This window comes from Syngnathus scovelli, chromosome 9, assembly GCF_024217435.2.
Source record: "Syngnathus scovelli strain Florida chromosome 9, RoL_Ssco_1.2, whole genome shotgun sequence".
Lineage (NCBI taxonomy): Eukaryota > Metazoa > Chordata > Actinopteri > Syngnathiformes > Syngnathidae > Syngnathus > Syngnathus scovelli.
In genome coordinates, this window is record NC_090855.1 from 4284217 (window position 1) to 4311949 (window position 27733).

Sequence of the window (27733 nt, forward strand, 5' to 3'; positions counted from 1 at the left end):
CTGACAAACAATCCCAACTTCATCCCGAGCGTCAGGCCCGCTCAATGGCGGCAGTGTGTGCAGGTTAGCCACCGAGGGGAGGGGGAGGGGGGGGGGGGGGGGGGCGTCCAAACATTATGTCTGAGGTCTACCTGTCTCCTTAAGTGTGTCATTATCCATCGACTTTTATATTTATATTCTGCTTAATTTAGATGACGTGTAGGCCACAAAAGCAAAACAAGTCGCATAAAAGACATTTGAAAGCACAAAATAACATTACTAGTCCGCTTTGTTTAACATAACCTTTGCCCTAGACTCGTTTCTTATATTTTCCAATAACATAGCTGAGAATGACAAGAAGCTCAGAGAAAGAGTGATTTAAGATTGTGATTTTTGGCAATAAGCTACGTGCAAAGTTTGGTTCAATCTATTTTGAAGAAGCCATTACCCGTGACAATCTTGAAGGTGATTGCAAAGTGATCTGCCAATGATGATCACGTGGCACATCCATTCCAGGCAACTAGAATAGGTAAAAAAAAAAAAAGGTAAAGACACAATGATTGTCACGCACACATCTGGGTGTGGTGAAATTTGTCTCTGCATTTAACCCATCTCCGAAGGGAGCGGTGAGCAGCAGCTGAGCCGCGCCTGGGAATCATTTGATGATCTAACAGATCATTGTCTGTGGCATATTAATGCATAATGAAGGGAAAGTCCATGTTTCAGTTCCCAGTTCCAAGGTAGCGACACAATTGAGGTACAAGCAAAACAGGCCTGCCTGCTTGAGCTAACTGGCTAATCTGCTTGCGCCCTGCCTGATCTGCCTGCCCTGATCAGGTAGGCAAGAGGATCGGGTAGGCAGATCAGGTAGGGGTGCAAATCGGGTAGGCAAGCAGATCGGGTAGGGGTGCAAATTGGGTAGGGGTGCAAAATGGGTAGGGCAGATCGGGGTCTGCCTGGCTGGCTGCGCTGCCCGATCTGTCTGCCCACTCTGTCTGCCCACTTTTCCTGCCTGTCATTTGGACTAAGTTTTTGTTTATAAAACTAATTATAATTACTTTTCATCTTTGTCAAATAATTTTGTACTTGAAGAGCGCTATATATGGATATTATATACGGATCTTGTAGAGTCACTGCTTCATAAAGGTCTGTTTGCTGAAGGTTTGTTTACTGGTGGCCCCTTTCTTAGTCCCACTTTTTGCCACGTCTGCTCTTTACCTCTGCGTCAGTCGGGCCACAAGTTACCTCCTGCTGCGAGGGACTGAGGTTACTGGCGAGCAGCTCGCTGCGGTTATAACAAACCAGCAGTTTTGGGTCGTATCAGTCAGTGTGAGTGAAACCATTAAATGCTCCGTGTCTTCATGCTCCTCCGTTGGTCATTTGAGAACTATTAAACATGGCACTTTCCCACTCAAAACCAACATCTCTGTCAAAGTGTCTTTCTCCAAGCCTGGAACCGCCATCGGATGGAAAATGAGACCTCATCATAACACATAAATCAACCGTCCCTTTTTGCCGCTTTCGCTCCAAACCTCGTCCCGCTCTAGCGTGCGTCAAAGTCAACCATCAAAGTTGCTTTAACTAAATTGTGCCGTGACTATTCCTCTATTAAAGGTCTCAATTTTAAACCATGTTGTTTACATCTTGGTTATTCTTAAAAAAACTGTTTTGACTGTGAATGTGAATATGAACCCGTTCACTTGAAACATTGTGATTCAATACTGGCATTATTTTTACACAGTTATTTAATTTTTACACCTGTAAAATTGAACATGTGACCAAAGAATGTAAACACAACCAAATATTAAGGAGAAGCAACAAGTCAAAATTAGTTTTGCAACACTCCCTGCAAGACTCAAAACCGCAAAATGATCATTTTCATATGTCCACCTGTTCTGTTTAAGTCTATTTTGTCAGTTAAATCGATTAGGTTCGCCTAACAACTTGATTCTTGTTATATTTAACTAACAAAACAAAAAATATTCTATGAATGCAAACTGGATTCAAAAATTCTCCTGGTTTGCTCAGTTCAAAGAAACAAAATATTTAAATATTGATTTTGTGTCCTACCCAACTGTCAAAAACGGTCGTTCAGGATGTTTTTAAAGGAAAACTATTTCTCCAACGCCATTACAGTCTTCTAACACCCAGGCGGCCTACTAATAAAACCCGATACAGTTAAGTTCCGTATTTTGCTGTATTAGCTTTGGTGAGTTCACTGTATGTTTTGGCCAGAGGATTTTCCAGCCACTGTTATTATCCTGACCAGTTGGAAGTGTGGGAGCGTAACGCAAAAAAAAAAGCTGGAACAACCTGCCTCATCCTTCTCCTGTCAACTCAAGCCTCGACTTTTCCATAGGACTCAAAAAACCGGGACATCTGGAAAATGTCGATGTTTGACCTACACACTGGGCCTCATCGTGTCGCTCACCGTCAACTCATATTATTGCTTTTCTTTTCTTTTTTTAAATTGCCTAGCTGTGAGTTGGAATAAAAAAAGGGAAATGTTTTGGTTAGCTCAGCATTGAGAACGACGAATAAAGTCTAAAACGGGAAATTGACGTTATGTGTGGTGGCTATTTTGGGCGGGCTTTGAAGATTTCTAATGGTCACTGTGGAAATGCTCCTTTTTGGCCAGGAAAGTAAAAGCCACACAAAAACCATGGAGACCATGAAGACTTTCAGTCACAGTCACATTCACGCACCTATGGTCTCCCAAGAATGTAAAATACATATTTAAGGGATGTATATGGAACCTAAAGTACCCGGAGAGAGCCGTGCTGACCACAGATGTTTTTTAAAAACTTTAGAACTTACCCAGAATTCTTCAACCTCACCGAGGCTGAAGTGCGTGCAGAGGAAGTAAGGCATCCTTTTCTCTTTGCTTTGGGATCTAATTTACTTCTTGGACTCTACCTAGACAAAGACAAAATGTGTGTACATGACGTCAATGAACACACACGTCATTTGTTGACCTTCCCAATCACTCTCACACACGCCTGACATCACCATAAGAGACGTCAAGATCACGCATTGACAGATCGTGTCAACCTTGGAGTGACCTTTTGAGGGATGAGACCGCTTGGACAGGATTTGGGTTTCCTTTGGGCCGTACGTGCCTCATGTGGTAGTAATAAATCCGACGCAAAGTTGAACCTAGCACAGCTGAAAGGTGTTTGGACATACCCACATGCTGACTCATCACATGTGATGCTCTTGGGTTCTTCATTGTGGAATGATGAAAGGTACACGTTCAACTTCAAGGACATTGTCCTCTGTTGCAAAGTTTCCGTTTGGTGAAACCTGCATGTTTTTCTGAAAACAAAAAAACTGTCTAGCACATATGTTGATCATTTGTTCTGTCAACTAACTCAGGAGATCAAAGTGTACATAAATTGGTTTGATAATGCTATCAAGATGGAATATGATAATGTGATTCAAATGGACTTTTTTTTTTTTCTTCTGTACCTTCGAGTTTGTTGTCTGGTTTCTTTACAGCCTCGTGCAACTGATTGTTTCTGGCTCTGAACATAGGTGCGGATGGACGATTGGTCCATGTTTTCACTCAGTCGCATCATTTTGTGTTTCTCCCACTCTTCACCTGAGCTTCTGCTGCACGGCGGAAGCCAAAGATGTCCAGCGTTTGCAACCGCAAAATCTGTAATTGGATTAGTTGAAAAGGAAATGGGAGTAAGCGGGGATTTGCACACTAACACAATTTCACCTGTTCAGAGGAGCAACTCTGCCTTGTCAATTAGTCCAATCCAGGCATGAGGTAAGAGCGTGAAATGGCAATTTCTCTTTGTGTTCGCAGCGGGTTGTTTATTTTCAAAAGGATGTTTCAGCCAAGCCTGCCTTCATTTATGTGCAAGCGCCATTGAAGAGAGCCTCAAGTTGAAATGGCAGCCTTGGGAAGAACCACAAGGATCTTTTTGCAGACACACTATACAAATGATTCAGTGGCTGTCCTCTGTGTCTGTGTGTAATTGATGGGTACGGATAAGTTATAGTACATATTTCATGGATCCCTTTCCAACCTTTTGTACCCTTTAAAGGCGTCCATGGAGTAGTCACAGTTCAGCTATAGGCTGAATCATTCCCACCACGGTTCTGGTGACATATAATAACGCTAAGCTAGTGAGAGGGAGGGGGGCTGCTTAGGCTCTTGCTTGCTTACTGCATCATTTTGGGTTATCATTTAGTTATTTTGGTTGAGTTGGGACAAACAGTATTACAGTGATTTGGAAAATACATGCACACCAAAATGGCCAAATCCAAATTGGATCTCTCAGCAGACATAGATGTGCCCGGCCATTTTAGCAACGGGAAATAGTAGCTTCACCTTTTCTGCGGAGACTTTGGACAAAATTCAGCAGAACTAGTCAATGATGGCTGTTTAGTTTATTTAGTTGAATTAAGAATGAATGCATTTGTTTCAAACATGTAATTTATACATCAATCAAATGAAGACAAATAAAAAGCAAAAATAAAGGTGAAAGTCATTTAAATCTAGATACAAACATAATACAATCTACTGCACAAAAAAAATTAGTCTGAGGTTCACGTTTTTGCACAGCAAGCTCATCAAAGCATGAAGAGACAAAACTGTATCTAGGTTAGACGTTTTGGGAGTATGAAATTGAATTAATGCCCAAACCAACCGTCTGTGGATTCGCTAGTTCATTAATTAATGGGCACATCCTAATAATAAAAATTTTTGGACGGCCATGCTTGGTGTGTGTTCGAGTCCGAGGTTTTTCAAGTCTGGGTGGTCCTATGGGTTTTCTCTTTTTCCCTAAACTGCGGTTATTATCAGCATCGAACGCGACCTCACCCGCAAGAGATTCACCTTCCATCCAAGTGCAGATGTGACCAACCTAACAATTCTCCCTCTCTCTTTAGACGGCCTCTATTACAGGTTGTGCGTCCCACACCAGAACCAGACAAAAAATGCACAGCAAAATGAAATCATTCATTTTCTGGTCTGATGTCATCCAAAAATTGCCATAATTGTGCAGGCCTGGCGACTCTGGTCTGTGACCGGCGCTGAGCGAGTTGAGAGCCCAGCAAACTCTTAGCATTTAAATATGCAAAGGGGTCCACGGCGAAGGCTGCTGGACCTCTTTCTTCGTCCTCTTGGAATCACCACAAAGTTTTCAACCGCAGTCCAAGTGAAGACAGGATTGAACTTGATGTGGTGGAACTCACCAAGGTAATGACAGACTGTCAAAAGCAACAGCAGAAGTTCAGGGTGCTTTGCAGAGAGAGAAAAGAAGCCTTGTCGACTCGCGCTGGAATTCTTATATAAACATAAATAATAAAGTGAATAAACATTTATGTTTGCTATATGTTCTTTGTGTGAATGTTGGATCTATTCAATGTCACCTTTTGTTTTTTTATGTGCTTCTAATGGCACTGAAGATGACACCAATTATCCGTCCGTGCCACATGCAAATGAGATTGACAAAAGGAATGATGATGCTAATTAACTGGCAGCATTTTTTTCTCCCCAGACATAATGTACGAATACAAAGCAGCCAAGGACATTTTGTTCGCCCAACTGCCAGCCTGGGAAGATGCTGGTTTCAATGCACCCGGTGGTATTTTTATTCTTTCCCAGCAGGACGCCCTTTCAACATGTCTGTCATTACATTTTTGGATGGGCCACATATTCTAAATGACACTGTTGTGTGGATTTGCGAAGGAACAAAAAATAAGCTGAGCTTCGAAAGGGGAGCAGATAGAAAGAGGTCAAAGGTCACAGTTTGCTCAATTGTTCCCCTCTGGTCTCGCGCCAAAGGTTTTAGTACACAAAGCTAAAGGATGTTGGGGATTGATCTCAGTCAGCTGCTCTTCCTCTCGGCCTGCTTCCTATCTTATGTCACGGCCAAGTGTCCCACTTCTCCACATTGCGGCTACCTGCCAGACGGGCGGCCCAAGGACGGGTCGGCTCGTACGCTCGGCCGGTTGCATAAGAGTAACGCAAAGAGATAAGACTCTTTACTCAAGACGGGTTCTTAGTGTGCACTTTCACCTGCGGCTGCTATTAACAGTTAGCATTCTTTTAATTTTTGTGCTATATCAGAGGTGTCACTCATTTTTACACAGGCCGCATCGTAATCAGTGTCCTTCAGTTTTGAAATCAGAGACTAGTAAAAACTGTTTAAAAAATTGAGTGGTAATAAAAATTTCTAGCAATATCTCTTTTTTTTTTTAAACAAAGATAATTTGTAATTTTAGTATTGACACATGAAGTCGATTCACAATTTGTCTTTGTGGGCCACATAAATTGATGTGGAGGGTCGTATCTGGCCCCCGGGCCTTGAGTTTGACAGTTCTATATCACTACGCTGTGATAGTATTCCACAATTCTTTTGTGTTATCATTGCAAAGAAACAGTGATGATCTCAAAGGCTTAAGTTTTAAATTATCTGTGCATCTTTTATCATGTGCTTTGTAATTTTAAAAAAAAACATCCATCTATAGTGTCAGTCAGCAGAGACTTTTTTGACTTTTTAGACTTTTGACACTTCACCCCTTGACACTTCACCCCTTCTTGAAATATTGCGCAAGAATTAAATGGAGATCAATACAGTTTGAACAGGTTGCCTGCTAATTTTACGTTACACAACAGCGCAGCCTAGTGGTAGTAACTCAAATGTACCCGCCCAAAAATACAGCTCAATATTTGATATTCGGGTTGAAGTTTATGCAAATATTTCTCTCGATCTTTTCATTTATTGTTTATTTAATTTTTTTGGGAGGTTGTGAATGATAAAAATGTAGTAAACAGCACCTGCTGTTTTTGGCACAGCAACTTTAGTGCTGTTGCGTAAATAGGACGTGGAGTAGTGTACTGTGGCCAGCTGCCTTCAGTGTGGAAAGATTAATCATTATACACTGACCTCCTTTGTGTGGAGAAAACACTGCTATGTTTCTTTCAAACAACTATGATCCATTAGGGAGACGAACACAACTCTTTAAAAATACTCTAATTGCTATCTATGCATGGCTACTTCAGAATCTTTCACACAACACACTGGCTGTGTAAGATAAGAAGATGACAGGAAGAAGAGCTTTCACTTGTTGCCACGGAGACCTAATTAAGGAGTTTAGAATGGTGGAACTGTCCGTCACCCCCTATAATATATATGTCAGTACTGTTGTTAATTATTTTTGAATAAATTGGCTGCGCACTAATCAGAGCGATGAGTTCAAAATTCAATGCACCCCCAAAAAACAACAACTATTATTTCAATGAGGAAGCCTGATACGAATTAGGTGAATATTATCTCGAGGGTGAATCGCGTTTCATATTTTCTGCCTGCTGTGACCCACCAAAGTGTCCACTACACTTCTATATTTAGCTGTCATGTGTCGTCGGGGGTGGTCAACTGGAGGGAGGACGCCGACACGCCCTCTCTCTTGAATGGAGCGCGCCGTGCGTAAAGTCCGACGTGCAACCGAGCGAAATTGGAATTGGTTTCTCTTGCGCACATTTCAACGTTTGTAACCGCACGTAGTGATTTAGATGCAGCAATGACGCGGGAGGAAGAGTTAATCCGGATTGCCAAGAAGCTGGAAAAAATGGTGTCTCGAAATAACACGGTGAGTGGAACTGGACGACCCACAGGTGGCGCGCTGTGGTTTGCTGTGTGCAGTTGGAGGCAGTGCGTCGCTTTTGCTGAAGGGAAACAGGCCTTGTTGAGTTACGGCAACTTTAAATCAACTTGCACTAACGACTTTAAGACTTCTACAGTAAGCTCTGCACCCTTTTGGTGTGTTATGTGCGCATGCGCGTGCATGTCGCGCACTGCACTTGTCAAGGGAGTCTGTAATGGATGATCAACAGGTGCTTGCAAAAAACGGATCTGGGAGCAGTTGTCTACAGATTGATGTGTCAAGTGCTGCCGCTACTTGGCTGCGTGTGTGTGTGTGTTGTGGTGCATATGTTGAGCAAAACATAAAGAAGTATGCAGCGGTTGAATCTCTTGATTCTTGAATGTTATCTTGCTCCCCGTCTCGAGTTACGACTGTTATTGTAACGCGAGTTGCGCAGTTTTGTGTTTCGCGACTGCAGATTCGTCACAGCGACTTGGAACTTCCCTGATTCCAAAACTTCAAATTCTCAATAAAAACGCTGAACAAAACGTCTCGTTTGCATTTCCGACTGGCTGCAAAAAAATAGCAAACACTTAAAAAAAAAAAAAAATATTAGTCATATTATGAGTTGCATAAACTAAATAAAAACTACACAGAATAAGATGACGGTCAAATGTATGCATTAATTTTTTAATATTAAATATTTGTATGTATGATAGATGTTAAAAAGGAATGCACAAAATAAAAATATTATTACGGGAGAACATGTTTGCGTTTATTTATAAGACCTCCATCGTAATGGAATGTTGGCCAAGTTATTTCCAAAATGTACTATTAATAAATACATACCGGTTACTGTCATATGAAAGTAATACTACAATATTTTCACAGGATTACATTACTGTTTTGTTACTTCGATCAAAGCAATCTGTGAAATTGTGGCATTTAACTGTTCATTTTTAACAAGACAATAATGCAAGAATAACAGATTACATTTCTCCTTGTAGGACTGCTTCATTTAAATTTGATAGTTTTGTACCACTAAATCAAACTTGTCAAAATGATTTAAAATTATACTAAATATTTTATTATGCTATGAAATTGTGTGCTGCTACACTTTCATTTTCTTATTTAGGGACTGCAGTGGTAAATGTATTAAAGGTGTTCAATATTGCATATGCAGGAAGGGGCTATGGACCTGCTGAATGAGCTCAAAAGTTTCAATATGACACTTAAACTCCTCCAGGTAACACAGATTTCTCTTAATACTTTATTTCATCCGGCAAAGGTGCAATGAAAGTTGGTTCTATTTGTCTTAGGGGACAAGGATCGGCATGTCTGTGAATAGCATCAGGAAGCACTGCACAGACGAAGATGTCATCGCTTTGGCAAAAGTACTCATCAAGGACTGGAAAAAACTTTTGGGTATGTCGTGCGGAACTGTCGTATTCCCTGAGTAGTTTAACAGATCATGTATATCGAGTGCATATTATTTCCCCTGATGACACAAACTCCAGACTCCAGCCGTCCTCAAATGGAGAAAGCGGCAGAAGAGAAGAATGGTTTGGACTCCAGCAAAGCAGAAGGGTCACCAAACGACTCACCCAGGTCTGTCTGTAGCTTAGTATTAGCTCAGCGCTTCTCGAATAATGGGGCGGTCGCGGCGCGACACCAACGGGGGCGCGTGTGACACCAGGGAACATACTTTTTTTTGGGCTGTACTAGATTAAAGGGTAATTAGACATCCACTGCAGTAGGTGGCGGTATCACTGGAAGAGTGATACCCCCCCCACACACACACAATGGCAACAGTCGCGCACTCGGTCGCGAACGGGAAATTGCGTCACTGACTCGTTCTCGAACGGGAAATTACGTATGACTCAAAGAGTGCCTCCTTCGTCTATCACTCGCTGCTGTTTAGTCGTTCGCGAAGATTTACGAGTGCTGCTATCTCAGCCAACACACGTTATGCGGACATTGATGTCTTTGTTGGCATGTAGTTGATGGTGTTATTATACCAAATTTGTTTGAGTAAAACGTTGAAAGGAAAAAACCCTTTGTTTTGCAGTTGTTTTCAGGTTAGCTACCTAAATGTTGTAAAGCAGGGGTGTCCAAGTCCAGTCCTCGAGGGCCGCATTCCTCCATGTTTTCCAAGTTTCCCTCGTTAAACACACCTAATTCAATGATCAGGCTCCTGCAGAACGTGGGGATGAACTGATCATTTGAATCAGTGTTTAACGAGGGAAACTTGGAAAACATGTAGGAATGCGGCCCTCGAGGACTGGACTTGGACACCCCTGCCTTACACTGAGTGCCAAAAGTCCCAATGATCGTGAGCAGCAGGGGGGGCCCCATTTCAACCCCTTACACTGAGTGCCAAGCAGGGAAGAAATGGGTACCATTGTTATAGTCACTGGTATGACTCGGCTGTGGGTTTGAACCCACAACCTCCCAAACTCAGGGCGGACACTCTCCTCTTAGGCCACTGAGCTGGTAAACACTTGTATCGTAGTATAACACTTATAGTCGTTTTTAAATAACGTGTATACCTATATACGCCTAAATATTGTTAGCCGATATATCTACTGCAATTTCACATTAGATCGCTGGTTTGAAATTTGCTTTTAATATTATTATTTTTAATAAACATTTATGTTAAAACTTGTCTGGCGTCTTATTCGCCAATTAAAACATAAAAATCAGACATTTGGTTAACTGCTTTATATGACAATATGTGTAGGTACACTACACGAGGTTAAAAAAAAAGAGAATAAATAAATAAAGGGTGAATTGCACAACAAAAGCACTTCGTCGCACCTGGGATCGAACCAAGCTCTTGCCGAGCAAGAGCCCGAGTCACTAACCAGTCGGCTATTTCGACCGGCAGTCAGCAATTGCTTGCACTGTTTTGTACTAGTGATGTGCATTCCAGTTCTCAGGTGAACTGAATCTTTAGAATCGGTTCACTCAAAATATTTGTTCAAAAGAATCGTTCACCAAATCGTTCGCTACACTTTCTTATTTATTTATTTTATTATTTTTTTTACCTCGTGTAGTGTACCAAAATATCCCATAATTATCTGCCTAAATAATTGTGACTAATTTAAAACTATTATACTTGTTAATACCTACAAAATAACCAGAGATTGCATTGACCTAATTTTCACATGGTCCTTGTTTACATTTTGCATTTGACACTGACAGCTGTTAAGTGCCACGTTAGGGCTCTTCTTGTGTAAGTTTTATTTGTTATGGGTTTTCTTTTGTAAGTTTAACTTTGGGTACTTCGAAAGTGTCATTTTAAATTGTAATTTGCTAGGTGTTCGTGTACACAACGTGTTGTGATGACATCTGCTGTGGAGTCTTCAGCTAGTCGCTTGTGAGCTGCTCCATAAAACCATATATGTTCCATGCACTGAGAGCAAGGCTTCCATAGGTTAGTGGTTAGTGCTCTGGGCTTTCACCCCAGCGACCCAGGTTCGAATCTCAGTGGGACCCAAAAATTTTATCATAGAAAATCTGCAACACAGTTGCTCGTGTAACCATAAAACCATACATGTCCCATCCACTGAGAGCAAGGCTTCCATAGGTTAGTGGTTAGTGCGCTGGGCTTTCACCCCAGCGACCCAGGTTCGAATCTCAGTGGGACCCAAAAGTTTTAGCATAGAAAATTTCCAACACAGTTGCTCGTGTAACCATAAAACCATACATGTCCCATGCACTGGGAGCAAGGCTTCCATAGTGTAGTGGTTAGTGCTCTGGGCTTTCACCCCAGCAGCTCAGGTTCGAATCTCAGTGGGACCCAAAAAATTTTATCATAGAATATTTGCAACACAGTTGCTCGTGTAACCATAAAACCATACATGTCCCATGCACTGAGAGCAAGGCTTCCATAGGGTAGTGGTTAGAGCTCTGGGCTTTCACCCTAGCGACTCGTGTTCGAATCACAGTGGGACCAAAAAAATTTTATCATAGAAAATTTGCAACACAGTTGCTAGTGTAACCATATAACGATACACTTCCTTCGAGCTAGAGTTAGAGCTTGGGTTAGGGTTAGAGCTAGGGTTTGGGTTAGAGCTAGGGTTAGGGTTGGAGCTAGAGTTAGGGTTAGAGCTAGGGTTTGGGTTAGATATAGGGTTTGGGTTAGAGCTAAGGTTAGGGTTGGAGCTAGGGTTAGGGTTAGAACTAGGGTTAGGGTTAGTGCTAGGGTTAGAGCTAGGGTTAGGGTTAGAGTTAGGGTTACAGCTAGAGCTAGGGTTGGGGTTAGGGTTAGAGCTAGGGTTAGGGCTAGGGTTAGGGTCAGAGCTAGGGTTAGGGTTAGAGCTAGGGTTAGAGCTAGAGCTAGGGCTAGGGTTAGAGCTAGGGTTAGAGCTAGGGTTAGAGCTAGGGTTAGGGCGAGGGTTAGAGCTAAGTTTAGGGTTAGAGCTAGGGTTAGAGTTAGGGTTAGTGTTAGATCTAGGGTTAGAGCTAGGGTTATAGCTAGGGTTAGGGTTAGACCTAGGGTTAGACCTAGGGTTAGAGTTAGGGTTAGAGTTAGGGTTAGAGCTAGTGTTAGGGTTAGAGTTAGGGTTAGAGCTAGGGTTAGGGTTAGAGCTAGGGTTAGAGCTTGGGTTAGGGTTAGAGCTAGGGTTAGGGTTAGAGCTAGGGTTAGGGTTAGAGCTAGTGTTAGGGTTAGAGTTAGGGTTAGAGCTAGGGTTAGGGTTAGAGCTAGGGTTAGAGCTTGGGTTAGGGTTAGAGCTAGGGTTAGGGTTAGAGCTAGGGTTAGAGCTTGGGTTAGGGTTAGAGCTAGGGTTAGGGTTAGAGCTAGGGTTAGGGTTAGAGCTAGGGTTAGGGGTAGGGTTAGAGCTAGGGTTAGGGTTTGAGCTAGGGTTAGGGTTAGAGCTAGGGTTAGAGCTAAGGTTAGGGTTAGTGCTAGGGTTAGGGTTAGAGCTAGGGTTAGGGTTAGAGTTAGGGTTAGAGTTAGGGTTAGAGCTAGGGTTAGGGTTAGAGCTAAGGTTAGGGTTAGTGCTAGTGTTAGGGTTAGAGCTAGGGTTAGGGTTAGAGTTCGGGTTAGGGTTAGAGTTAGGGTTAGAGCTAGAGCTAGGGTTGGAGGTAGGGTTGGGGTTAGGGTTAGGGTAGGGTTAGAGCTAGGGTTAGAGCTAGGGTTATGGCTAGGGTTAGGGTTAGAGCTAGGGTTAGGGTTAGAGCTAGGGTTAGGGCTTGGGTTAGGGTTAGAGCTAGGGTTCGGGTTAGAGCTAGGGTTAGGGTTAGAACTAAGGTTAGGGGTAGGGTTAGGGTTAGAGCTAGGGTTATGGTTAGAGCTAGGGTTAGGGTTAGAGCTAAGGTTAGGGTTAGTGCTAGGGTTAGGGTTAGAGCTAGGGTTAGGGTTAGAGTTAGGGTTAGGGTTAGAGTTAGGGCTAGGGTTAGAGCTAGGGTTAGGGTCAGAGCTAGGGTTAGGGTTAGAGCTAGGGTTTGGGTTAGAACTAGGGTTAGGGTTAGAGCTAGGGTTAGGTTTAGGGTTAGAGCTTGGGTTAGGGTTAGAGCTATGGTTAGGGTTAGAGCTAGGGTTAGGGTTAGAGCTAGGGTTAGAGCTTGGGTTAGGGTTAAGGTTAGAGTTAGAGCTAGTGTTAGGGTTAGAGTTAGGGTTAGAGCTAGGGTTAGGGTTAGGGTTAGAGCTAGGGTTAGAGCTTGGGTTAGGGTTAGAGCTAGGGTTAGGGTTAGAGCTAGGGCGAGGGTTAGAGCTAAGTTTAGGGTTAGAGCTAGGGTTAGAGTTAGGGTTAGTGTTAGATCTAGGGTTAGAGCTAGGGTTAGGGTTAGAGCTAGGGTTAGACCTAGGGTTAGAGTTAGGGTTAGTGTTAGGGTTAGAGTTAGAGCTAGTGTTAGGGTTAGAGTTAGGGTTAGAGCTAGGGTTAGGGTTAGAGCTAGGGTTAGAGCTTGGGTTAGGGTTAGAGCTAGGGTTAGGGTTAGAGCTAGGGTTAGGGTTAGAGTTAGGGTTAGAGCTAGGGTTATGGTTAGAGCTAGGGTTAGGGTTAGAGCTAAGGTTAGGGTTAGTGCTAGGGTTAGGGTTAGAGCTAGGGTTAGGGTTAGAGTTAGGGTTAGAGTTAGGGCTAGGGTTAGAGCTAGGGTTAGAGCTAGGGTTAGGGTTAGAGCTAGGGTTAGAGCTTGGGTTAGGGTTAGAGCTAGGGTTAGAGCTAGGGTTAGAGCTAAGGTTAGGGGTAGGGTTAGGGTTAGAGCTAGGGTTATGGTTAGAGCTAGGGTTAGGGTTAGAGCTAAGGTTAGGGTTAGTGCTAGGGTTAGAGCTAGGGTTAGAGTTAGAGTTAGGGTTAGGGCTAGGGTTAGGGTTAGAGCTAGGGTTAGGGTCAGAGCTAGGGTTAGGGTTAGAGCTAGGGTTAGGGTTAGAGCTAGGGTTAGGGTTAGAGCTAGGGTTAGAGCTTGGGTTAGGGTTAGAGCTAGGGTTAGGGTTAGAGCTAGGGTTAGGGTTAGAGCTAAGGTTAGGGGTAGGGTTAGGGTTAGAGCTAGGGTTATGGTTAGAGCTAGGGTTAGGGTTAGAGCTAAGGTTAGGGTTAGTGCTAGGGTTAGGGTTAGAGCTAGGGTTAGAGTTAGGGTTAGGGTTAGAGTTATGGCTAGGGTTAGGGTTAGAGTTAGGGTTAGGGTTAGAGTTAGGGCTAGGGTTAGAGCTATGGTTAGGGTTAGAGCTAGGGTTAGGGTTACAGCTATGGTTAGGGTTAGAGCTAGGGTTAGGGTTAGAGCTAGGGTTAGAGCTTGGGTTAGGGTTAGCGTTAGAGCTAGTGTTAGGGTTAGAGTTAGGGTTAGAGTTAGGGTTAGAGCTAGGGTTAGAGCTTGGGTTAGTGTTAGAGCTAGGGTTAGGGTTAGAGCTAGGGCGAGGGTTAGAGCTAAGTTTAGGGTTAGAGCTAGGGTTAGAGTTAGGGTTAGTGTTAGATCTAGGGTTAGAGCTAGGGTTAGAGCTAGGGTTAGGGTTAGACCTAGGGTTAGAGTTAGGGTTAGTGTTAGGGTTAGAGTTAGAGCTAGTGTTAGGGTTAGAGTTAGGGTTAGAGCTAGGGTTAGGGTTAGAGCTAGGGTTAGAGCTTGGGTTAGGGTTAGAGCTAGGGTTAGGGTTAGAGCTAGGGTTAGAGCTAAGGTTAGGGGTAGGGTTAGGGTTAGAGCTAGGGTTATGGTTAGAGCTAGGGTTAGGGTTAGAGCTAAGGTTAGGGTTAGTGCTAGGGTTAGAGCTAGGGTTAGGGTTAGAGTTAGGGTTAGGGTTAGAGTTAGGGCTAGGGTTAGAGCTAGGGTTAGGGTCAGAGCTAGGGTTAGGGTTAGAGCTAGGGTTAGGGTCAGAGCTAGGGTTAGGGTTAGAGCTAGGGTTTGGGTTAGAACTAGGGTTAGGGTTAGAGCTAGGGTTAGGTTTAGGGTTAGAGCTATGGTTAGGGTTAGCGCTAGGGTTAGGGTTAGAGCTAGGGTTAGAGCTTGGGTTAGGGTTAGAGCTAGGGTTAGAGCTAGGGTTAGGGCTAGGGTTAGGCTTAGAGCTTGGGTTAGGGTCAGAGCTAGGGTTAGGGTTAGAGCTAGGGTTAGGGTTAGAGCTAGGGTTAGGTTTAGGGTTAGAGCTTGGGTTAGGGTTAGAGCTATGGTTAGGGTTAGAGCTAGGGTTAGGGTTTGAGCTAGGGTTAGGGTTAGAGCTTGGGTTAGGGTTAGAGCTAGGGTTAGGGTTAGAGCTAGGGTTAGAGCTAGGGTTAGGGTTAGAGCTTGGGTTAGGGTTAGCGCTATGGTTAGGGTTAGAGCTAGGGTTAGGGTTTGAGCTAGGGTTAGGGTTAGAGCTTGGGGTAGGGTTAGAGCTATGGTTAGGGTTAGAGCTAGGGTTAGGGTTAGAGCTTGGGTTAGGGTTAGAGCTAGGGTTAGGGTTAGAGCTCGGGTTAGGGTTAGAGCTAGGGTTAGGGGTAGGGTTAGGGTTAGAGCTTGGGTTAGGGTTAGAGCTATGGTTAGGGTTAGAGCTAGGGTTAGGGTTAGAGCTTGGGTTAGGGTTAGGGTTAGAGCTAGGGTTAGGGTTAGGGTTAGAGCTAGGGTTAGGGTTTGAGCTAGGGTTAGGGTTAGAGCTAGGGTTAGGGTTAGAGCTAGGGTTAAGTTTAGAGCTGGGGTTAGGGTTTCCCAAAAAAAAAAAACTATCATAGCTTTTTTTTTTTTTTTAAAACTACCATGATTGGTAGTTTATTTTTTTTTTTTTTTAATTTTTTTTTTTTTAGAAAAAAACAAACTACCATGTTTGGTAGTTTTTTTTTTTTTTTTTTTTTAAACCACCATGATGGTAGTTTTTTTTTTTTTTTTTTTTTTTTTAGAAAAAAAACAAACTACCATGTTTGGTAGTTTTTTTTTTTTTTTAAACTACCATGATTGGTAGTTTTTTTTTTTTTTTTTTTTTTTTTTTTTTTAGAAAAAAAAACAAACTACCATGTTTGGTAGTTTTTTTTTTTTAAATAAAAACAAACTACCATGTATGGTAGTTTTTTTTTTTTTTTTTGAAGAAAAAAAAAAAACTAGCATGCATGGTAGGTTTTTTTTTTTCAAAAAACTACCATGTATGGTAGTTTTTTTTATTTAAAAAAAAAAAAAAAAAAAACTACCATACATGGTAGTTTAAAAAAAACAAACTACCATTTATGGTAGTTTATTTAAAAAAGAAAAAAAAAAAAAACTACCATACATGGTAGTTTGTTTTTTTCAAAAATTAAAAAAAAAACTACCATGTATGGTAGTTTTTTTTATTTAAAAAAAAAAAAAACTACCATACATGGTAGTTTAAAAAAAACAAACTACCATTTATGGTAGTTTATTTAAAAAAAGAAAAAAAAAAAAAAAAAAAAAAAAAAACTACCATACATGGTAGTTTGTTTTTTTCAAAAATTAAAAAAAAAAAAACTACCATGCATGGTAGTTTGTTTTTATTAAAAAAAAAAAAAAAAAAAAGCTATGGTAGTTTTTTTTTGGGGAAACCCTAACCCCAGCTCTAAACTTAACCCTAGCTCTAACCCTAACCCTAGCTCTAACACTAACCCTAACCCAAGCTCTAACCCTAACCCTAGCTCTAACTCTAACCCTAACCCAAGCTCTAACCCTAAGCCTAGCTCTAACTCTAACCCAAGCTCTAACCCTAACCCTAGCTCTAACCCTAACCCTAGCTCTAACCCTAACCCTAGCTCTAACCCAAACCCTTGCTCTAACCCTAACCCTAGCGCTGACCCTAACCCTAGCTCTAACCCTAACCCTAGCTCTAACCCTAACCCTACCCTAACACTAACCCTAACCTTAGCTCTAACCCTAACCCTAGCTCTAACCCTAACTCTAACCCTAACCCTAGCTCTAACCCTAACCCTAGCACTAACACTAACCCTAACCTTAGCTCTAACCCTAACCCTAGCTCTAACCCTAACCCTAGCACTAACCCTAACCTTAGCTCTAACCCTAACCCTAGCTCTAACCCTAACCCTAGCACTAACACTAACCCTAACCTTAGCTCTAACCCTAACCCTAGCTCTAACCCTAACTCTAACCCTAACCCTAGCTCTAACCCTAACCCTAGCACTAACACTAACCCTGACCTTAGCTCTAACCCTAACCCTAGCTCTAACCCTAACCCTAGCACTAACCCTAACCTTAGCTCTAACCCTAACCCTAGCTCTAACCCTAACCCTAGCACTAACACTAACTCTAACCTTAGCTCTAACCCTAACCCTAGCTCTAACCCTAACACTAACCCTGACCTTAGCTCTAACCCTAACCCTAGCTCTAACCCTAACCCTAGCACTAACCCTGACCTTAGCTCTAACCCTAACCCTAGCTCTAACCCTAACCCTAGCACTAACCCTAACCTTAGCTCTAACCCTAACCCTAGCTCTAACCCTAACCCTAGCACTAACCCTAACCTTAGCTCTAACCCTAACCCTAGCTCTAACCCTAACCCTAGCACTAACACTAACCCTAACCTTAGCTCTAACCCTAGCTCTAACCCTAACTCTAACCCTAACCCTAGCTCTAACCCTAACCCTAGCACTAACCCTAACCTTAGCTCTAACCCTAACTCTAACCCTAACCCAAGCTCAAACCCTAACCCTAGCTCTAACCCTACCCCTAGCTCTAACCCTAACCCCAGCTCTAAACTTAACCCTAGCTCTAACCCTAACCCTAGCTCTAACCCTAACCCTAGCTCAAACCCTAACCCTACTCCTAATCCTTGCTCTAACCCTAACCCTAACCCAAGCTCTAACCCTAGCTCTAACCCTAACCCAAGCTCTAACCCTAATCCTAGCTCTAACCCTAACCATAGCTCTAACCCTAACCCAAGCTCTAACCCTAAACCTAACCCTAAACCTAACCCTAGCTCTAACCCTAGCCCTAGCTCTAACCCTAGCTCTAACCCTAACCCAAGCTCTAACCCTAACCCAAGCTCTAACCCTAATCCTAGCTCTAACCCTAACCATAGCTCTAACCCTAACCCAAGCTCTAACCCTAAACCTAACCCTAGCTCTAACCCTAGCTCTAACCCTAACCCAAGCTCTAACCCTAACCCAAGCTCTAACCCTAGCTCTAACCCTAACCATAGCTCTAACCCTAACCCAAGCTCTAACCCTAAACCTAACCCTAGCTCTAACCCTAGCCCTAGCTTTAACCCTAGCTCTAACCCTAGCTCTAACCCTAACCCTAGCTCAAACCCTAACCCTACTCCTAATCCTAGCTCTAACCCTAACCCTAACCCAAGCTCTAACCCTAGCTCTAACCCTAACCCAAGCTCTAACCCTAACCCTAGCTCTAACCCTAACCATAGCTCTAACCCTAACCCAAGCTCTAACCCTAAACCTAACCCTAAACCTAACCCTAGCTCTAACCCTAGCCCTAGCTCTAACCCAAGCTCTAACCCTAACCATAGCTTTAACCCTAACCCAAGCTCTAACCCTAAACCTAACCCTAGCTCTAACCCTAGCCCTAGCTCTAACCCTAGCTCTAACCCTAACCCAAGCTCTAACCCTAACCCAAGCTCTAACCCTAACCCTAGCTCTAACCCTAACCATAGCTCTAACCCTAACCCAAGCTCTAACCCTAAACCTAACCCTAGCTCTAACCCTAGCCCTAGCTCTAACCCTAGCTCTAACCCTAACCCAAGCTCTAACCCTAACCCAAGCTCTAACCCTAACCCTAGCTCTAACCCTAACCCAAGCTCTAACCCTAAACCTAACCGTAGCTCTAGCCCTAGCTCTAACCCTAGCCCTAACCCTAGCTCTAACCCAAACCCTAGCGCTAACCCTAACCCTAGCTCTGACCCTAACCCTAGCTCTAACCCTAGCTCTAACCCTAACCCAAGCTCTAACCCTAAACCTAACCGTAGCTCTAACCCTAGCCCTAGCTCTAACCCTAGCCCTAACCCTAGCTCTAACCCTAACCTTAGCTCTGACCCTAACCCTAGCTCTAACACTAACCCCAACCCAAGCTCTAACCCTAACCCTAGCTCTAACCCTAGCTCTAACCCTAACCCAAGCTCTAACCCTAAACCTAACCGTAGCTCTAACCCTAGCCCTAGCTCTAACCCTAGCCCTAACCCTAGCTCTAACCCTAACCTTAGCTCTGACCCTAACCCTAGCTCTAACCCTAGCTCTAACACTAACCCCAACCCAAGCTCTAACCCTAACCCTAGCTCTAACCCTAACCCTAGCTCTAACCCTAACCCTAGCTCTAACCCTAGCTCGAGCTCTAACCCTAACTCTAACCCTAACCCGAACTCTAGCTCTAACCCTAACCCTAACCCTAACTTGAACCCTAGCTCTAACCCAAACCCTAGCTCTAACCCTAACTCTAACCCTAACACTAACTCTAACCCTGTGTTGCAAATTTTCTATGATAAAATTTTTTTGGTCCCACTGTGATTCGAACCTGGGTCGCTGGGGTGAAAGCCCAGAGCACTAACCACTACCCTATGGAAGCCTTGCTCTCAGTGAATGGGACATGTACGGTTTTATGGTTACACGAGCAACTGTGTTGCAAATTTTCTATGATAAAATGTTTGGGTCACACTGAGATTCGAACCTGGGTCGCTGGGGTGAAAGCCCAGAGCACTAACCACTACACTATGGAAACTTTGCTCTCAGTGCATGGGACATGTATGGTTCTATGGTTACACGAGCAACTGTGTTGCAAATTTTCTAGGATAAAATGTTTGGGTCCCACTGAGATTCGAACTTGGGTCGCTGGGGTGAAAGCCCAGAGCACTAACCACTACACTATGGAAGCTATGCTCTCAGTGCGCGGGACATGTATGGTTTTATGGAGCAGCTCACAAGCGACTAGCTGAAGACTCCACAGCAGATGTCATCACAACACGTTGTGTACACGAACACCTAGCAAATTACAATTTAAAATGACACTTTCGAAGTACCCAAAGTTAAACTTACAAAAGAAAACCCATAACAAATAAAACTTACACAAGAAGAGCCCTAACGTGGCACTTAACAGCTGTCAGTGTCAAATGCAAAATGTAAACAAGGACCATGTGAAAATTAGGTCAATGCAATCTCCGGTTATTTTGTAGGTATTAACAAGTAGAATAGTTTTAAATTAGTCACAATTATTTAGGCAGATAATTATGGGATAGTTTGGTACACCACACGAGGTAAAAAAAAAAAAAAAAAAATAAATAAGAAAGTGTAGCGAACGATTTGGTGAACGATTCTTTTGAACAAATATTTTGAGTGAACCGATTCTAAAGATTCAGTTCACCTGAGAACTGGAATGCACATCACTAGTACAAAACAGTGCAAGCAATTGCTGTTTGCCGGTCGAAATAGCCGGCTGGTTAGTGACACGGGCTCTTGCTCGGCAAGAGCTTGGTTCGATCCCAGGTGCGCTGAAGTGCTTTTGTTGTGCAATTCACCCTTTATTTATTTATTCTCTTTTTTTTTAACCTCGTGTAGTGTACCTACACATATTGTCATATAAAGCAGTTAACCAAATGTCTGATTTTTATGTTTTAATTGGCGAATAAGACGCCAGACAAGATTTAACATAAATGTTTATTAAAAATAATAATATTAAAAGCAAATTTCAAACCAGCGATCTAATGTGAAATTGCAGTAGATATATCGGATAACAATATTTAGGCGTATATAGGTATACACGTTATTTAAAAACGACTATAAGTGTTATACTACGATACAAGTGTTTACCAGCTCAGTGGCCTAAGAGGAGAGTGTCCGCCCTGAGTTTGGGAGGTTGTGGGTTCAAACCCACAGCCGAGTCATACCAGTGACTATAACAATGGTACCCATTTCTTCCCTGCTTGGCACTCAGTGTAAGGGGTTGAAATGGGGCCCCCCCCTGCTGCTCACGATCATTGGGACTTTTGGCACTCAGTGTAAGGCAGGGGTGTCCAAGTCCAGTCCTCGAGGGCCGCATTCCTACATGTTTTCCAAGTTTCCCTCGTTAAACACACCTGATCCAAATGATCAGTTCATCCTCACGTTCTGCCTGACCTACTGGTTGAAGTCATATGAACTGAAAAAAGCCAACACTAGCACACACAGCACAGACAGAGCAGGCGATAAAAAGTGCAGTGGGACTCCATGGAAAAATATTGAACATATTATAATTTTATTTTATTTAGCGAATGCAAAGTCCCCAAGCCAAGCAGTTGCCTCCTGGTCTGCTGTATGGAGGGTGACTAACCCTTCTTTAAGTCTGTGGAGAGGACAAACTTCTATGATGTGTTCCATGGTTTGCTCCTCTCCACAAGCACACAGTGGGGTGGGGCTACTGCCCCATTTGTGAAGGCTGGCCAAGCAGGGGCTATGTCCAGACCACTGGCGGTGCTAGATCAGGGCGGGTCGCAGGGGCACTGCCAGCCCCCCCACCCCAAAATATGCACAGGTGCCAGGCCACATAATTAACTTTGGATTTTTTTTTTTCTACATTTCCACCCATCCATACTGAATCTTTATCAGCATTTTGTGAAGAATTTTTTGGGTTTGCACAAATACGTTTGACTTTTTCTTTTACTGAGATAGCTTTGCCCACCCCAACCAGGAAAGAAAATACTAGCTCCGCCAGTGGCTGGGACCAGACTTATAAAACATATGAAATATTACGTACTGTTCTGGGCCTCACTGTTTGTCTTAGGTTGTAAAATGGCGGTTGTATTGTTCGTTGTTGTTGGTGGTGGTGGTTGCAGGAGATTGGACATCAAACAGCAACTGGATTCCCTACCTGATGTAAATCAGCCAATTAAAGACAAGAAAAGAAAACATACAGATGAGCCCAAGAATAAAATGGCGCATAGATACGAGCATGGCGATGAAAAGCACCATACGAAGAAACGACTAAAAGAAATAGCCAAAGAAGGTAAAAAGCCGAGAGAGACAGAAGTCAACCAGCTTGAGAAGAAACACAAGCATGAACCAGACAATGCAAAAGAGATAAGAGAGCACAAGGAGCCCAAAAGATTCAACGACTTGAAACCCAAAGAGGAGAACAGACTTGAGAGGCTGATGAACACAATTCCAGGCGAGCCTGCGAACGACGTCTTCAGGGAGAAATCATCAGGTGTCCAAAAGCCATTATTTGAAAGGTGAGAAGAGGCCCAGCAATTCCAAATATCTGTAAAGAAGGGAGATGGCAGAATGATTTTGATCACCAGTGCTAGTTTATTACTTTTTTGTAGCAACCTTTCCAACATGTCCCAAAACGGACTCACCTGTTTTGAGGTGTTCACCTGAACAAACGTGTGATGTCATGCGGAAATGTCACAAGGCAGTGGACCTTTCAGAAGGAGCTTCTTCATTTCAGGAGAGGAGTTCTAGACAGCAGCGTTCTCTATCCCACCCGCTTCCCCTCCCCTCCTCGACCCGCTCGTCCCCCCCTCCCCATCAGGCGCCCCTCTGTGGATACGAAGAAAGAGAGGTCAGCATCCTGAACCAAAGTGCATGATGGAGTCTGTGCATGCTGCATGCAGCCACATCGTGGCATCTTGATCGTGAGCTCGTTTGCTCCGGCGACATTCCGGCCCACTCAGGTGTGAAATTTGTTCAGGAAGGATGGTAAAGACTCCTCGTTAGGGCGCTCTCAAGCTTCAGGGCTCACCTCGCCCAAGGCTAAGCGCCCTTCACTGGACTCTAAGAAAGAGAGGTCAGGCGGGACGTGCTCACACGCATGACTGGAATGAATTTCCGATTGAGAAGCTCATGTTTTGTTCACTAGGAAAGTTCCAAAAGACCCAAGCACGCCATGGGTTCCACTTACTTTAAAAGTCCACCCCCCACCACCAAGGTTAGAGTGTTGTGAAGATGTCACCTCTGGCTGTGACGCGACTGACCTCTTGCTCAAGATGTCTTGTCCTTGTAGAAAAGAGCCGCCAGATCCAAACGCTCCTCTGCCTCCATTGCCTTTTCATCTTCACCCTCCACCTGCGCCAAAGCGCCCCTCGCTGGATGGAAAAAAGGAGAGGTGGGATTCGGATCATAACAGCTCAGGAGATGGAATACTTTGAAGCTTTTTGATATGTTTTTCACCACAGGATGGATTCCTCAGACTCTAAAATTGCTTCCCAGAAGACATCAGATTGTGTGAAAAGAGACAGGTCTGGACACTGGGACACAAATTTGCAGTGGAATGGATTTGTGTTGTGTGACAAAAAAAAAAAAAAAAAAAAGGCAGACCTATATTGCATTTGGGATAGCTGTTGAAAAATCATCATTTCTTAAAATGATTTATGAGACTTTATTCATTTTTGAATATTTTATTTTTTTATTATTTTACTATTTATTTTTATTGTATTATTAATTGTGATTTATTCATTTAATTTTTTTTCCAAACCTGGCTTAGTGGGTGAAAACAGCCAAGTGTCAAGTTTTTCTGTGTTTTTTTTTTTTCTTGCAGGAAAGACAGTTTGGATAGCAAAGTGGCTAAAAAACACTCAATGGATGTTAAGAAAGAAAGGTTGGCCATGCATGAGTGTGAAAGTGCTTGTTTGGCTGTTCGCCAGATATGCGGCTTCAATTTTTTCAACACATTGGCCCATTACAGAAAATTAAAATGGGAGAAAATATGTCCAGAGAGAGACAAATGTTTTTGCTGCAAAATGATTTATTCTAAAACTAATTTCTGAAGTGGAATCCTCCCAGTACAACACAAAACTTCGAGAATAACTTGAAACCCAAATTAGCAATTATTTCATTTAACATTTGTTTCTTTCTGTTTTCAGGAAGAACTCCCTTGACTCCAAATTAAGCCAGCCAGTGAAACACCAAACAACTCCCACTAAACCAGAAAGGTCTGTAATATTTTAGTAATATTGATTTATATCGGCTCACTCAAGTGTATCGTTACTCAGGCGGGAGTCTGACTCGAAGCACAACAGCCTTTCACCTCGTGCAAAGAAGCTAACATCTGAAAGGTACACAAAACATTTTCTGCACATCAAATGAAATTTGCTATCGGTGTATTAAAAGCAAAAAGATGATGACGCTTGATTTGATGTGACAGGCGAGAGTCTCATGGCTCAAAGGCCACTCAGTCCGGACCTCCGCAAAGAAAAACATCCACTGACCACAATGAAAGGTATTTCCACCATTAATGCCAATTAAAATAAAAAGAAATCTTTTTGAGAGGCAAAATAAAAAATCTGCATCTGTTTTGTTCAGAAAGGGCAAAACCGAAGCCCCGAAAACTCCAACTACGCCAAGCAGCCCGTTATCCCCCGGCTTCGCTTCCACCGGGGGTTCATTACCGCCTCACCTAATTACCGGAGACTCGATTCGTGACAAGTGCATCGAGATGCTGGCTGCTGCCCTGCGCACTGACAGTAAAGAAATCATTTTGATCATCTCATGAGAATAAAAGATTGCACATTTTATGCTTGTGTTTTGCTCACAGATGACTACAAAGATTTTGGAACTAACTGTGACAGCATGGCAGCAGAGATTGAAGATCATATCCTTTCATTCGGTCAAATATGCGCACGACTTACCACTTTCAATCATGTACAAAGATGAAATCTTGCTTCGGTCTTCCTTGACTTGACTGTCGCACATATCTACCAAGAGATCAAGGCCACTGACATGAAATACAAGAACAGAGTGAGAAGCCGCATCAGTAACTTAAAGGACCCAAAGAACCCCGGTCTGCGCAGGAACGTTCTCGCAGGAAGCATTGATTTAAATCGCATTGCCAATATGAGCGCTGAGGTAATGTGGATAAGACGATGAATACAAAATGGTGTTATCTTAGAAGAAACATGTGATGTCCCTAATTACTGTAATATGAATTTATCCTATTGTCCAGTTTGTCCTATTTTATCCTTATGGGCTAAAAATATCCAGAGTCCAGAAAACTATATGAATTATTATTACAAAGGACAGGCAAAAATGTGGACAAAAAATTCCAGTTTTAACAACAACAAAAAAGTCCAGGAAAAAAAAAAATATATATATATATTATTACAGTGGACGGGCTGAAATGTGGACAAAAAAAATCCATTTAAAAAAAAAAAGAGCTAAAAAAATAAAGAAAGAAAAATACCCAAAAGTCAATTATCTAGCCTAGCACTAGCATATTTCCAAGCATATTTTAGGGAGTGACAGGGCCCCCGTGGCCCCCCTCTAGCTCCGCCAGTGTTCCCACCTTTCTGTTAAACATATACCTTTGTTAAACATTTACAATGAACTTTGTCACCATCTTCCGAATGACTGTTTGTTGCAGCCTGGCAGTAAAATTACACTCAAACTTTTTTTACTCAAATGTTAGATTATGCAAACTCTGTATGATCACCCAAAATTCACTAAACTCTATTGAATGATCACAGCCATGCTTAATTTTATGCTCCGTTGCTACACCACCCAAAGGAAATGGCGAGTGACGAGCTGAAACAACTGAGGAACGTCCTCACCCAGGAGGCCATCAGGGAGCACCAGATGGCCAAAACTGGGGGCACCACCACTGACCTGCTGCAGTGCGGCAAGTGTAAAAAGAAGAACTGCACATACAATCAAGTAAGACCCCGTTTTGTTTTGAAGGTTCCACTGCTCAATAATAAACTTGACATCCTTTGCACAATTTGTAGGTGCAGACACGTAGCGCTGACGAGCCCATGACCACATTTGTCCTTTGCAACGAGTGTGGGAACCGCTGGAAGGTCAGCTTCTTCTTCATCTTCACTTGTGTACATATGTAAAACCAATTTTAAATAATTAATCTGTTTTTCCAACTTTCAGTTCTGCTGATGACTTCCTGGTGAAACCATCTTTTTTTTTTTTTTTTTAAATAATGGGGAGTTCCTAATTGTTGCTGATTTTAAATATTTTATATTCCTACAATTTCCACTTGAATGTTTTTTTAAGCATGCTAATAATGGTTTGCTGTATAAGAAATTGAAGATTGAGCATGGAATGACTAAGTCGTTAAGTATGAGCGCAATTGTGAATAAATTGGCTCTGTAATAAAGAATTGTCTCTAAATGTCACATTGAAAATATCCATAATTATTCATCATTATACTTTGTATATAATTCCAATAAACTGTAAACAAGATACTTGTTTATAATGACACATTTATTCAAGCCATTACTCAAATGACATGGCTTCTATTTCATCTTCATCATCCTCATCATCCTCATCTTGCAACTGCAGTAATGTATGCAATGAATCAAACGGCATGTTTACTTACAGCAGATGGCAACAAAGCATCACAATTCTTCCGCACTTTGAATTTCTCCTTTGGGTAGCAACTGCAAATTAGATGCTGGCTTGGTAATGCTAAGCCTCAAAGCTGGTAAAAGCCGGCAGGGAAAACGAAATGCAAAGAGAAAAACATTCTCACTGTCACTCAATCACTTGCTGATATAGTTTGAGAATTATTCATAAAGAATATTTATTTTAAAGATGCCATCTGTTTGAACGTGAAGCTACATTAGCGATAAACTTCTCCATATGGGCAGGGAGACAGTAAGCATTTTTCTTTTTCATTAAAGAGCATGATTAGCATATTCATCTTTCCTTCTGGAAAGAAGCTATTTTGGCAGTTTTTTTCTTTAAAGTGCAAGCACAGAGGCGTTAATTGAGGTTATATTCACAAGTGAAAAATCATGTCATGGTACTAATTGTATGTTCCCGGTGCTCTTGCGTGTTTATATTTAGAGAAGCTATTTTGATAGTCTTACATCATGTAAGCGTTTTCTCTGCTTGAAAAACAGCTGCACCATTTGCACATTTATATTTATACATTTATGATCCTTATGTAGTTTGAGAACCTCATGTTCTACAGGAGATGGATTTTAGGACACATTTCTACTTTTCAGCTTCCTTTAATCCCCCACTAGCTGCACTATCACATTTACTTGACTGGCTAATTGGTCGACCGGTGCTCCTCCTCGTCCTTCCTAATGAAGATTGCTGGTCTGTTCGTGAAGACGGAACATTTGTAAAGACATCGATTGCCGGCTGCATTAAGAAAGTGTGTGAATGAAAGGACACCTCCAAGGGGAGCAGGATCAATTTGGGCTCCATTAGTTGTTTGATCGGTAACCATGTGAACTGACACCCGGTTATATAAGCAAGTGGGGTCTCTCGTTTTTTCATCTTATCAGCCACTTTGCTCTTTTTAATTAAATGTTCTCAACACTTTTAATTGCATAAGTTGATTATCAGAAGCATAATTGCAAGTGGCAACTCGTTTTGAATTTCAAATTCACCCCAGTGCCCCGTGGCCACCCCAACCCCATTTTTTTTTTCACCGCCTCTGCTCTGAGCTGCTGCTGATGTCATTGACTGCTTTGCGCTCTGGGAGTATAAGTCATGAATGACGTATTAGCGGCTCCGGTAAGAGAACCTTTACTCGGTGTTTATACGAGGTGAGCTATACCTGGCTCATGTCCATGTATGGTTTCCACGGAGTTTCGGGCAAGGGGATGAAAGCGTTCGGCGGAATCTTGAGAGCAGAGGAGAAAAAGCCAAATGATGAAGCAGGAGAAGTGCCTCAATTCCTAGGTCAGCTGCTTGAATAGAATAAAATGATAGAAAACAAGACTAAAATCGTCCCTGGAGAGTAAAATTGTGATGAGATTCTACAAGAACCCCGCATCTTCACAATCTTGGAGTAAATTCGAAACTCAATCTTCCAAGATGACGGCAGTGAGGCCAGTTCAGCAGAGACA

General features: G+C 42.6%; 1 protein-coding gene across 2 annotated transcripts; it reads left to right on the forward strand.

The window, feature by feature from the left end:
• The first annotated feature begins 7357 nt into the window (after nucleotides 1-7357).
• On the forward strand, nucleotides 7358-26111 carry tcea3 (transcription elongation factor A (SII), 3). 2 transcript variants are annotated; one of them, XM_049731254.2, is made up of 20 exons: nucleotides 7358-7587; nucleotides 8765-8827; nucleotides 8901-9006; nucleotides 9099-9189; nucleotides 21761-22156; nucleotides 22375-22488; nucleotides 22618-22713; nucleotides 22786-22854; nucleotides 22930-23031; nucleotides 23102-23164; nucleotides 23464-23523; nucleotides 23789-23857; nucleotides 23918-23980; nucleotides 24070-24144; nucleotides 24228-24388; nucleotides 24460-24515; nucleotides 24615-24770; nucleotides 25428-25574; nucleotides 25646-25717; nucleotides 25797-26111. In XM_049731254.2, exons 1-20 carry the CDS (start codon nucleotides 7519-7521, stop codon nucleotides 25803-25805), a joined length of 2037 nt encoding a protein of 678 aa, XP_049587211.1. In that variant the 5' UTR covers nucleotides 7358-7518; the 3' UTR covers nucleotides 25806-26111. The 2 variants fall into 2 exon arrangements, with proteins under 2 accessions (XP_049587211.1, XP_049587209.1); XM_049731252.2 differs by having other exon boundaries at nucleotides 22786-23031.
• The last annotated feature ends 1622 nt before the right edge of the window (nucleotides 26112-27733 follow it).

Excerpts from the sequence above, each read along its gene's own strand:
- tcea3 (XM_049731252.2), top strand. The coding sequence starts at position 7,519 with ATGACGCGGGAGGAAGAGTTAATCCGGATTGCCAAGAAGCTGGAAAAA. Across the intron at positions 23,032-23,101 it reads CTGGATGGAAAAAAGGAGAG|GATGGATTCCTCAGACTCTA; the intron begins GTGGGATTCGGA and ends TTTTCACCACAG. Across the intron at positions 23,165-23,463 it reads GATTGTGTGAAAAGAGACAG|GAAAGACAGTTTGGATAGCA; the intron begins GTCTGGACACTG and ends TTTTTCTTGCAG.